We start from the raw sequence: 12,177 nt of genomic DNA, 5'->3' as shown, positions 1-12,177 counted from the left end.
GGACTCTGCACGTACACGGTGAGAGCTGGCTGCTGACAGAGAGAGCTCACTGAAGTGTGTGTTTATCAAGGAGGAGTGTGTATATTACTGTATGTGTGTGTGTGTGTGTGTTTGTGTGTGTGTATGTTTGTGTGTGGGTGTGTATGTTTGTGTGTGTGTGTGTGTGTGTGTGTGTGCGTGTGTGTGTGTGTGTGTGTGTGTGTGAGAAGCAGTGTGTGACTTGGGGACTGTCCTGTCTGGGGGAAACTCCATCCTCTGTGAACACCTGGAAGGAAGGCTCCAGGTGAATGTCACAGGGACATGGTTGCATACACAGCTGAAGCTTTTGCTGGGCCGGATATAGGCTGGACCAAAACTCTCCATGCACAATTTTAGTGTTTTATTTTGTCTTAGTCCTATTTCAACAGTGCCTGTTGAATGTCAGCATTTTAGAAATTACGACCAGTGCCCATTCAGTGTCCATAAAAATTAACGAAAGCTTAACATCACTTCCTGACCATGGCTGGTCTGGGTCGCTTTTCATCTCCCCCCCCTATTGTGTGTCTTTTGCTGACCTGGTTTTACTTCACTTTTACAGTCCTGTGAAGAACAGGGCCACTGTGCCTCGGTGCTCTGTCTGTATCTGAGGAATGGACAGAAGAATAGCCACAGCCTCTCTCTGCTGACTCACTGTCATTACACACACATTAGTGGCTGTGACGCTGGGAAAATGTGCTTCGACTGATTTTCTTTCTCCTCCAAGGTCCAGTGCTGACCCAAATCTAAGCCAATTTTTCCCAGCGCCCCACTGTGTGTGCTGAGTTCCCCTGGCAGCGGTGAACATTATCTCTGCTCGATGACTCTGCTCCGTCAGACACACACACACACACACTCCTCAGCCAAAGTCGAGAAAGAGAGAGTGAATTGGAGTGAGGCTAGGGAGAAGTAGAAGTGAAGGAGAAAAAGGAATGAGCAGAATGAATGAGTCAACAAGCGAGCGAGTGAGTGAATAAATAAATTAGTGAATGAATGGCATGAATGAAAATTGGGACTTAACCTTATTCCATCCTTTTCCAATACCCCTTTCCCCCTCCTGCTCTCCAACCCCCAGGTTTCTTCAGTCATCCAAATCTTCAGGTCTCTCCAGTAACCTGCAGACTACAGGGGCCAAGGCCGACCACCACAGGGAAGAGATGGAGGAGGCAGCCAATCGGATGGAAATTTGTCGAGTCAGTCCCCCCCTCATAACCCCCCACCTCCTTTCCTCACAGTCCCTTCAGCTCTTCCTGATGTTTACCACACTTAGAAAGCTGTCAGATTTTCAAATGTAAATGTTCTGTTGTTTCCCCAGGATCAGTTATCAGCGGACATGTACAGTTTTGTGGCCAAAGAAATCGACTATGCAAGCTACTTTCAGACAGTGAGTAGAGTGTCGCACACACCCTGGACGGCTCTCTGCCCTCTTGGCTTCTCCTGACCGGTGTTTGTCTCTTGCTTTCTTCCTGTCCACCTCCTCCTCTCCTCTCGTCTCCAGTTGATAGAGGTCCAGGCAGAGTACCACAGGAAGTCGTTGGAGCTGCTCCAGAGTGTTCTGCCCCAGATCAAAGCCCAGCAAGGTGAGCCTGCCTGGTGTCTCTCCTCCTTAACACACCCTCCCTGAAACTTTCTCCTCATCTGGCCCTGCAGGCAGGCCACTGGTGTGGATGTCCACAATCCCAGCCCATCTCTGGCCGCATGAGATCGTTTCCATTAGATCAATAAGCATCCATTTATGATAATTCTGTTAAAAGTCTATTAACGCCTGGCACATCACTAGATAACGACGTGCCTGCCTGCTGTGTAAACCCTGAGTGTGTGTGTGCTTGTGTGGGTTTATGTGTGTGTGTGTGTGCTTATGTGTGTGTGTGTCTGTGTGTGTGTGTGTCCACAGAGACATGGGTAGAGAAACCATGCTACGGGAAGCCTTTAGAGGAGCACTTGGCCCTCAGCGGGAGAGATATTGCCTTCCCCATCGAAGCCTGCGTCACCATGCTGCTGGAGTGTGGCATGCAGGAAGAGGTCAGTGTGCACTCTGCTTTGAATCACTATCTTTTGTAACATCTCTTCCAAAGTAAACCGCTTAATACATAGTTCACAGTAAGGTACGATGTCGTATATTTCAAATGATGTAATGCCACAGTGAGAGGCTAGGTTTCGCAGCAGCTGTCGCTCTGTCTGTGTTGCTCTCAGGGCTTGTTCAGAGTCGCTCCCTCGGCCTCCAAACTGAAGAAGCTGAAAGCCTCTCTAGACTGCGGGGTCATGGATGTTCCTGAGTATTCCGCGGATCCGCACGCTATTGCAGGTGAGTCACCAGCCTACCAACCAACCCCCCCATGCCTACCAGAAGCCTACCACTATGGGCTTGTTACCATGCCAACTGACCCCCCCCCCCCACACACACACACAACCCCCGACGATTAGCCTTAAACCCATCCCCCTGGGTTACATTTCTGTCTAGAATATCAAAGACTTCTACCCACCTTGCAGCGGAAGTCTCTACTAAAGGTTAATTTGACATGTCGATGCAGGCGGGCTCCGTAGATTAGATTTTGCAGATAAGATTATGTTTTAAAGTGATTTGCTTTCTGCGGTGGTACATATTATAAGAGAGACATATTTGCAACAGTAGAAGCTAGAATCTTCCTTAACTGTTTCACTCACAGAGCAAGTCTGTAGATCCTAATTACCCCCTACATTCTACTTAACATCTCATTCAGCTAAGGCAGTATGCTACTTGGATACATTGCAACCCTGGATTCGCTATAATTGTTCTGCACCACACTGAGACCCTGTGTAAGCCTGGAGAAGGGAGCTCACTGCTGCTCTCTGATGGAGCCATGTTTAACAAGATGGTGCTCACAGATCCAGGCCAGCCGTACAGACAGTACAGCTCGTTTGTGACCCCTCTCCTGAGGGTAGAGTAGTGTCAGCCCAGCTTTGTGTTCTGCATCATTTACATTTTACATTTAGTCATTTAGCAGACGCTCTTATCCAGAGCGACTTACAGTAAGTACAGGGACATTCCCCCGAGGCAAGTAAGGTGAAGTGCCTTGCCCAAGGACACAAAGTCAGTTGGCATGACCGGGAATCGAACTGGCAACCTTCGGATTACTAGCCCGATTCCCTCACCGCTCAGCCACCTGACTCCCTACACACACAATCCAGAGACACCGCTATCAACACCACGACAGGGCCTTTGCTAACATGACCAGTTAGACACCCTCCCTGGAGGTGTATGCATTTAATGTGTTAGTGCTCCCCCTACACACACAATCACACACACACACGCCGTACAGTTACAAAAACGCATTATAGACATATTAGATATATATACACAGATATAATAACACAGCCATTGCCTTGTGATCAGTACTGCCACATTTTGTGAGGGATCCTATTGGCTTCATTAGTCACCCATCCCAGCATCCCTAGGGGAATCAGACAGAGGAGGAGAGCAGATACAATAATATGGTTAGCTGATTACAGCCCTCTGTCCTTATCTGTACTGATGGAAAAGGAAATGACTTTGTCACTCATAGCTCATGATGATCTCTGGTCAGTGCCAGTCCAATAAGCATGGCTCCTATGATTCCATACGTCTATGATATGAAATTACATTAAAAAGCTAAATCATTCTTGTGAAATTATGCACTGTGTTTTATTGAATAGCCAGCATTATACCCACATGCTTCCAGACAGGACAGAGCATGTTACTCGTGTTTGTCTGTTGACTTGAAATCTTTCCTGGCCAACTACTAATCCCTCTATGAAGCATGTGTTTTGGAAATATACAACAGGATTAGATTCTCCTCTGGACATAGTTTGTTGCTGTTGCACATATTTTACTTGAAACCTCCAGTCTATTGTTTAAGTTGATATTCCTTCTCTGTGTCTCAGGTGCTTTGAAGTCATACCTACGTGAACTCCCAGAGCCACTGATGACCTTTGAACTCTACGAAGAGTGGATTCAAGCTTCAAAGTAAGCCTCTTCTCACACTTATTTCCCTGTTTTAGATGAAAACATGTCCTCACAGTAAACTTCCCTTTCCTAAAAGTATTAGCTCACTGGTCCTTAGACCAGATACTCTTTTCATACAGTTTTGCTTTTTGTTTGTCCTCCCAGTATTCCAGACCAGGACAAGAGACTTCAGGCACTCCTCACAGCCTGCGAGCAGCTACCCATGGCCAACAGCAACAACTTCAAGTGAGTCATCTTATCTTATGATGCCACATTTTTCTCCTCTTTTTACAACGCCGACTTTATAAAATCTTGAGGGTTTTTTGTCACATGATCAAAAGTCAATTGGTGAGAAGATGAGAGCAATGAGAAACCACAGCACATGACAATGTCATTATACAGCCGCACAAAGAGGCTTATTTTTAGTGCTTCCTTTTTTTGGGGGGGAGGGGGGGGGGGTGAAAATCTAATGTAGGTTCACTGGAATGTTTTGCTTGATGCTCCCTAAAGCTATGAGTCATTTAAGAATGAGCCATAAAACCGATGTCTAAAGGGCTCTGAAAAGTCTATATCTGTCCTTACCAGTGACATTATTAATATCCTACGTAAATGAATAAATGAATAATTAATAAATTATGTGGTCATCAGTTTATTATTGTTTGATGTTTGTGTCAATGTTTTGACAGGTATTTAATCAAATTCCTTGCCAAGTTGAATGAGTACCAGGATGCAAATAAGATGACCCCTGGAAATATTGCAATTGTCCTGGGCCCTAACCTCCTGTGGACCCATGATGAAGGGTATGACATGGATATCTGTTCTGTCGTTCACAGACAGTTCAGTACCACCCAGACAGAACTATTTTAAGATGAAGAATGCTTATAGATATTTAACAAAGATATATAAATGTTCAAACCTATTCAGAAAGGTGAAGCAAGCTCTTCAACAATAATATATTTTTTAAACTTGATATCGCTTGGAAACTTTGAAGTTGAATTTTAATGGAAAATTCTCTAAAATAACTGACATTAAACTGTCTCTGCCTTGGTACTTATGTGTAGCCTTGACTTCACTCTTGCGTCAAAGTAGAATAATTCCACTGTCTCTTCCCTCTCCTTTCTCTGCAGGAACATCACTGAGATGATGACAACTGTGTCCTTGCAGATCGTAGGCATCATTGAGCCAATCATACAGCATGCCGACTGGTTCTTCCCTGGAGGTGAGTACGAGATTTCTCCATTAGACAGGAAGACCTGCCACTCTCATCCATTAGGATTTAATATTATAGATTTATTGTGCTTGTTCCACCCACTGCAAGTACAGACACATCTTTAGACATATATTTTCAGGGCATTTTGCTTCATCGGGACTATAGAGACAGTGTAGAGGGACTGTGAATGAAGGAGAGAGAGGAAGGGGAGGACATGCAGCCAGCCTGAGCTGTAATGGAACCTGGGCCCCTGTGGTCAGGCCTCAGCCTACATGGTACACGCTCTTAACCGGTGAGCCACCGGCGCTCCCAAGTGCAGACAGAGCGTCTTTGACTGACATACGGTTATCTTAAAGGACCAGAACAGCCTTTGTAAAATAAATTACATATGAGCAAGAAAGAGACATAAACAAACTTTGAAGACAAAATTAAGTTCATTCTGACCTCAATTACATACTACAACAATGTAGCTTGCAATGGGACAAAACTCTTGAATGACGTAGACAATATCTGTCTCTCTCTCTCCAACTTTCAGAGATTGAGTTTAACGTGACAGGAAATTATGGCAGTCCCGTTCACACCAACCACAACGCCAACTACAGCTCCATGCCCTCCCCGGATATGGACCACACCGACCGCAAGCATAACGACCAGAGCCGACGCCCCCTCAGTGTTGCCACCGACAACATGATGCTGGAGTTCTATAAGAAGGATGGGTACGACACAGCTCCCTGTCTTTCACTCTGTTTCACTCTCTCCATTTCCTCTCCAACCCTGTCTTTCACTCTGTTTCACCCTCTCCATTTCCTCTCCAACCCTGTCTTTCACTCATTACTCTCAAACCTTCCATTGCTCTTTGCCCACTGGTTTTCCTTCCTGTTGTTTCTCCATTACTCACACCTGGAACCTGAACCATTAGCCATACCGTGCGTTAGGAATGGTAATGTGAATGTTTCAGGTTTGTAAAATAAGTTGGGCAGACTCCAGATAGAAGGATTTTGTGGCACAAAAGCTTTTTGGTAGACAGGAAAAAAAATTGTGTGAAGGTTGCGGATATGAATGTTTCTTTTGATCAAAATCCTCGGCTGCAATGTTGAACTCGGTGAAGAGTTCAGTCTTGGGTTTTCTCTCTCACTCAGTGAAGGGTTTCAGTTCTCTTCACTCTTGATGTATCTTCCCCGAAGCTATTTGAAGGGCAAGAGAGAATGGGTGAAAGAAAAAGAGAAAGAAAAAAGACTAAAGGAAAGAAAAAAAAAGAAAGAGAGAAAAGAAGGGAGGTGAAATGAAGAGTTTGGTCTGTGACGTTGGGTAGGTAGCCGTTCTAGTGCAGTGAGGAGGATTAGTTTCAAGTCAATCATGTTTTCGCTCTCTCTTTTAAAACGACCTCCGTCTTATCGGCTCCTGCCCAGCAGAGCAGCCTGTCTGAGCCCCCCAGCCCAGGGACCACATAAGCTCAGCTAATTAAACCTTGCCAGGCCGGGGCTGGGACCAATCAATAGAGCTCGGCTTTCATTAGAAACAGACACCCTTTCAGAGCCAGCCGCTCAGGTTAGGGTGCGTTCCGTTGCTTTGGACAGATGAGATAATATGTCAGGAGACATCTATCTCAGTCTAGCCACTCCTAGTTTTCTCTTTTAACATCTCTTTTAGGCTTATTTACAACTTTTCTCTTTACGTGGGATTCAGTGTGTCTCTATATTGCTATTGAGTGAAGTGTTTCTCAACACACCATAGAATGCATGGGAATTTTGTCACCCTGTAGTAAAACTTCCGCTGATCCATTTAACTTGCTTAATTTTGTGGTATTTTGTGGTATTTTGGTACCCATTGGGAAACTGTGCCCTAATTAGCACTAAATGAAGCGATAATTGGATTACCCGGTAGGACTTACTTGGATATCTGTAGGGATGGTACATCTTCACCCCTTGAATCCCTCTGCTCATTACTCTCAGCATGACTCTAATCACAACCCCCTCTAAACCAAGCCCCACCCTGCCACGCCGCCATCTTGGTTCTCAACAGAGCCCCAGACGCTCTCACAGTGATGCTTTGATAGTGATGCTGTCATGAAGCCCAGGGAGTTTCTCATGACCTTTACCCCTCATTTTTACATTTCTCCTCTTCCAAAGCAGCATTAGGAAAATACAAAGGTACTGTACTGTTCTTTTCATGTCCTTTTCTGATCTGTCATTAGGCGTCTTTCAAAAACATTAAAAGCGTGAAGGGAGAAAATGTTCTCCCTGACATTTGTCTGTTCGTATTCCTTTCAGGATTGTGCACTTAAGTGACACTTGGATTCCTATAGTTCAATGTTTCACACAGTGTGCTGACAAAGTGGTGCCAAATAGCTGCTGCCAAGTTCCTGTGTGAACAAAGATTTTCCGTGAATTGTTTCCTTAAATGCACCTTTGCGTCGCATGGCACTGGATGGACCTCTTACAATAGCTCCAATAACGAGAATCCAACACACAAAATCTGTCAACTGTTTTGTCATTCAGTTAGCGATATTCCAAACTCACAGTAAGAGGTCTCAACTGAAAATCTGAACCTTAGCAGTGAAAAAAAAGAGTACAATGTGTTCTTGCAACCATATAGGCTAAGCTGACCCCATGACCCCTGACCCCCATATCCCTCTATTTGATTGGCTGTGCGTTTCTATCCCGCTGCAGCATGGGTGTCAGGGTGATGGACACCTCTTGGGTGTCCCGCCGAGGTTCATCTTCGGCCCGTAAAACCTCATCCACGCCACCGGGCATGCTGCCCCCCACCCTGCCCTCAGACGTGCTCCTCCCCGAGCAGCCAGGGGACTTTTCTACATCCCCCTCTCCCACCCCTCCTCCCGCTAGCGGTGACCGGGCCAGGTAAGGCTAGTACGCCCCCCCCCCCCCATCCCTTAACCCACCACTCCCATTTCCTGTGGGCCTCAGTGCCGCTACGACCAGCAAGTGACACCGAAACGCCGTTGACCCCTCCCACCACTGTTGTCGTATGTAACTCACTGTGGGCGTCGACAAACAATCTCACTCACCACTTGTCAGCTCTGTGTGAACCCAAACCCCCCCCACATTCATCGCATGCTTTGTCAAACCACCTGCCTGACCTCTTGTGACGTTTTCTTAATGTTGTGGTGTTTTTCGTCCTTGTATTTGTTCTTCTTACTTCCCAGAGTTCTTCGAAGTACGATATCCACATTGTGTTAGGTTGTTGTCATCTTTTGTTGAGGGCCAGAGTTAGGTTTGCTTTTGTTTGAGGATGTCCTTTCTACCATATAAATGTGAGTTCCCAAACCATGACAGTTAGTCTCAGTCATGCAAAGACAAAATCAACAGAGAGAGAGAGAGACGGTTTGACAATCCAGCATTTGCATGCATCTCCTCTCCTGGCCACCTTATACAGACTGCAGGATTCTGCAAGCTTTAATAGACAATGCTTTTATCATCTGTACACCATTTGATTTGTTTCATGAAACATTTACATTGTGAGACTGTGACGGTTGTATTATGCATGGCCTGAATTAAATGTGTATTTTAGTTAGATTCTTATTTAGTGCTTTTCTCTTTAGACCTCTCTTCTCCCCCTTTTAACCCGACTGTGTTCAACTTTGTGGTAAACTAATCCCTTCCTCATTAAAATCCCTCACTTGTTCGCACAATAAACCGCACTGGGGACTGAAAACTCACAAACCTTTCCGAAACGCCCCACTGGACTGGCACTTCCATCCTCTCAGACACCAACAAATGTAATCGTCTCTAGTGAAAGAGCGTGCTAATGTTTTCCTCTCTATGACTCAGCACAGCTCACTTCCCTGTGACATCATTTACATTTTTATCATTGCAGCTCGGATGATGCGTCCTCCAATTGGTCGGACTCCTGTTATGCCTACCCCTCCCCTGAGGAGGAGAAACCCCCTCCCCCTTATCCCTCTTCCTCCTCTTTCTCCTCCGGTTACCTACCTCCCCATCATTTTTACACCCGGGCACCGCAGTGTGTGCGGCCTGTTGCCCCCGGTCCCGAGTCCATGCCCCCGGGGCCCTCCCCCCCACCTCCCCCCCGCTGGCCTGGCTACAGCCCTCCCCCTCTCCCTCCCTTGTGCCCATCCCCCCATCAGCTTGACATCAACTCTAACCCCAAGCCCAGCTCCCTGCACCTGCCCAAACAGGGCTCCCTACCCGATGCTCTGCATGCAATCCCGTCCGAAACTAACGTGTCCCCCCTCTACATCAAAACCCCCCTCGTTCTAGCCCGGCACGACCCGCCCCTCGGCTCCCTCCCTCCTAACACCCCCCTATCAGCCCCCCCTCCTTGGGGAGCCTGTGCCTGTAACCGAGAGAGAGGAGCCAAGCTGACTAGGTAAATACGTCACCCTACCTGTCAATTTCCTGAACTCCGACAGGAACTCACAGTCTTCCCAAAATATACGCACCTGCACACACTCGCACAAGTCCAGGAGACCAGTCAGATAATGAGAGAGGGATGCAGTATGTGGAAAGAAAGAGGAGAGTGAGAGTAAGCTATTTCTCCTAAGTGTCAGCATCCCTTTTTTATTCATTCATTTGTCTCGCTTTTTGTCTCCAGCATTTGTGTCTCAAAGTGAAATGACTCACATCATAAAAAAATATTATCTTGAAACTGGATTGTTTTAGTATGAATAAATCCAAATTGGAGTGTTTTAGTATGAATAATTCTCTGGAGAATGTATACATGTCTATGTTGCCATGGCATTCTGGTTTCTAAGCAACAATACCCTAAGCTCTCTGTGAATAAAATTATAGGAAATGAATTTGAGTGTCCAGTAGGCCATAGTTTGGACTTGGCTACATCAGCTCCTGAATCAGAATTGGACAGAGGAGCGATTAAGTGAAATACATGGATAGCAAGATCCCCATCATTGTATTTTTCCACAACCTGAAACGTCCGTATTTTAACCTCATTTGCATAGCCCCACCCTGACTAAATCCTTCCAGTTTCACTCACCCATCCATGTCTCATCTGCTGTCTGTGGGCGGGGGGATTTGATGCTGGGAGATGCCATTCAGATGCTGGTATATACTGGTTAGGCCTTATGACCTTCAAGCTCTCTTCTTACTGCCATTCTGACTGCATAGCACCATAAAAGGAAGAAAAATCTATCTAGCCCAAAGGGCTTGGTTCAGACCTTGCTCCACCAAGCTGGTCCATATTGTGTGCATTAGTGATCCCTCAAATAACTTGACATTGAACTATGGGTGTTTCAAGGGATTTCCGAAATGGGTTCAAGATGAAACAAAGAAGCAAACTATAATGAATATTTAATGAAGGACACACATTATTACTATTCATATGTTTCTTTTTGGGTTCTACTAGTACACTGAAGAACAAGGAGCTCTCCCCTGTGATTGGACAGAAGAGCCAGGGATCAACAGCGTCTGGTGGTCCGACACAACACTCTGAACACAGCCCTCTCACTCTGAGAAGAGGTAATCACTCTTCCTGTGTGTGTGTGTTTATCTATACATCCCATGTTGCCTGTACATGACAGAAAGCCGGAGAGATAGAGAGGAAGTAGTGCTCGCTGAGCAGACAGATGGGTTGTTCTCAGGCTTGCCACTTCTCAGTGACAGTAAACTGCCCTCTGTTTCACACAGTCTCTCTCCGTGTTTTCTCCACAGCCAAAAAGTTGGCCCCCATCCCACCTAAAGGGCCGTACCCTCAGTCGGGGGGGATGTCGGACCAGTCAACCGGTCAGCCTTCCCCGGTCAGCCTATCCCCCACTCCTCCCAGTACCCCCTCCCCGTACGGCTTCAGCTACCCCCAGGGCTACGCCACCATAGGCTCTCCTGGACAGGCCCAGACAGTGACCACGCCGTCCCTCTCCTCCCCTCCCTCGCTTGCTGGCACGCTCACCAAGGCCAGGCCAACTCCCAAGCCACCCAGGCAGAGGCCCAGCCTGCCCCCTCCTCAGCCCCCCTCCACCCCTGGCTCCAGCCCCCAGCCTCTGGAACACGGCCTGCTGGATGGATTGTCTCCTGGGGAGAGCATGTCCACAGGTAAAAACGTCTGCGCTGTTGCAGCTCACGCTGAGCTTCAAAACCACTCAAACACTCTCTATCTCTCTCTCTCTTTCTCTGTCTCTATCAATGGTCAGTTGTATTTCGTGCAGTTACACATCTGATACTTTTTTACATTTCACCTGAAGTACACTGTTTAAAGGTTAAAAGCTTGTTTCTATTCCTCTGGAAGACTCTAACTTATCTCTTATCTTTCTATTATTTTTCTTTTTGTCGACTACTGTCATTGTCTGCCTACAGCTGTATGAGGCGAGAGGTTCTGTATGGGCATATTGTGAGAGGGACTTTTAGGGTAAGCAGGAGTTCCTGTACTGTACTAAAGCCTCTCCTCACCACCACCAATGTCCGCCATTTTGGCTCAGTATGGAGCTGATTCCAACTGTCTGTATATTTACCTGTATACATGACCTCTTATATGTATATATCTATATATATATATACTATATTTGTTCAGTCCACCACTAACCATTTTGTTGGCCTTTTGCATGGTGGCTGAGACTGACTCAATGCATGGCTTAGTGGACGTGTGTGATTAAGACTCTGTCCACAAAAAACAACCCAAGACTGACGTTATTTTGATCTGCCAAACAACGTCCGCCCTTTTTTATCCCCCTGCTGCCCCTTGCTTACTGTACACACTGCACAGTTGATCCAAACCCATCCCCCCCACACACACACACCACCACCACCACCATGGCCTCCACCACCACCACCACCATGGCCTCCACCACCACCACCACCCCTTGATCCCCCAAGCCTGTGCCTCACCCCCACTGCTGATTCAGTACACCTAATGTTTTGTCTAGTCTCTGGTTGTTCTTGTCACCCATTTCAGTGTTACACGGTGGAAGCCATCATCCTCACATGACTGTGAGATAAAGTTACAACATGGATATGGGTTTACAGTGGCTTTCATTCTAGGGAGCACGTGCAATATTGCAAAC

The 12,177-nt window shown here is 46.5% G+C and overlaps 1 protein-coding gene across 11 annotated transcripts in view; it reads left to right on the top strand.

The window, feature by feature from the left end:
• Positions 1-12,177, top strand: part of LOC136950241 (rho GTPase-activating protein 44-like) — a 44,139-nt gene that overhangs the window by 27,527 nt on the left and 4,435 nt on the right. For 2 of the 11 annotated variants that reach the window (XM_067244442.1, XM_067244441.1), the window contains exons 6-20: positions 1-18; positions 1,091-1,208; positions 1,331-1,399; positions 1,514-1,595; positions 1,910-2,037; positions 2,209-2,320; positions 3,916-3,997; positions 4,142-4,222; positions 4,663-4,776; positions 5,104-5,195; positions 5,722-5,902; positions 7,319-7,336; positions 7,856-8,047; positions 10,530-10,642; positions 10,835-11,212. The exon at positions 1-18 is cut by the window's left edge and continues 59 nt beyond it. In XM_067244442.1, the coding sequence (XP_067100543.1) occupies positions 1-18; positions 1,091-1,208; positions 1,331-1,399; positions 1,514-1,595; positions 1,910-2,037; positions 2,209-2,320; positions 3,916-3,997; positions 4,142-4,222; positions 4,663-4,776; positions 5,104-5,195; positions 5,722-5,902; positions 7,319-7,336; positions 7,856-8,047; positions 10,530-10,642; positions 10,835-11,212 (1,778 nt within the window). Of the gene's footprint in view, positions 19-879; positions 981-1,090; positions 1,209-1,330; positions 1,400-1,513; positions 1,596-1,909; positions 2,038-2,208; positions 2,321-3,915; positions 3,998-4,141; positions 4,223-4,662; positions 4,777-5,103; positions 5,196-5,721; positions 5,903-7,318; positions 7,337-7,855; positions 8,048-9,023; positions 9,537-10,529; positions 10,643-10,834; positions 11,213-11,473; positions 11,526-12,177 lie in introns of those variants that run through there. The other 9 variants (XM_067244439.1, XM_067244438.1, XM_067244445.1 and 6 more) reach the window with 6 other exon arrangements.

This window comes from Osmerus mordax, chromosome 10 (assembly GCF_038355195.1).
Source record: "Osmerus mordax isolate fOsmMor3 chromosome 10, fOsmMor3.pri, whole genome shotgun sequence".
NCBI lineage: Eukaryota > Metazoa > Chordata > Actinopteri > Osmeriformes > Osmeridae > Osmerus > Osmerus mordax.
Note: the sequence above shows the minus strand (reverse complement) of the source record. Positions and strands in the feature narration are given on the sequence as shown.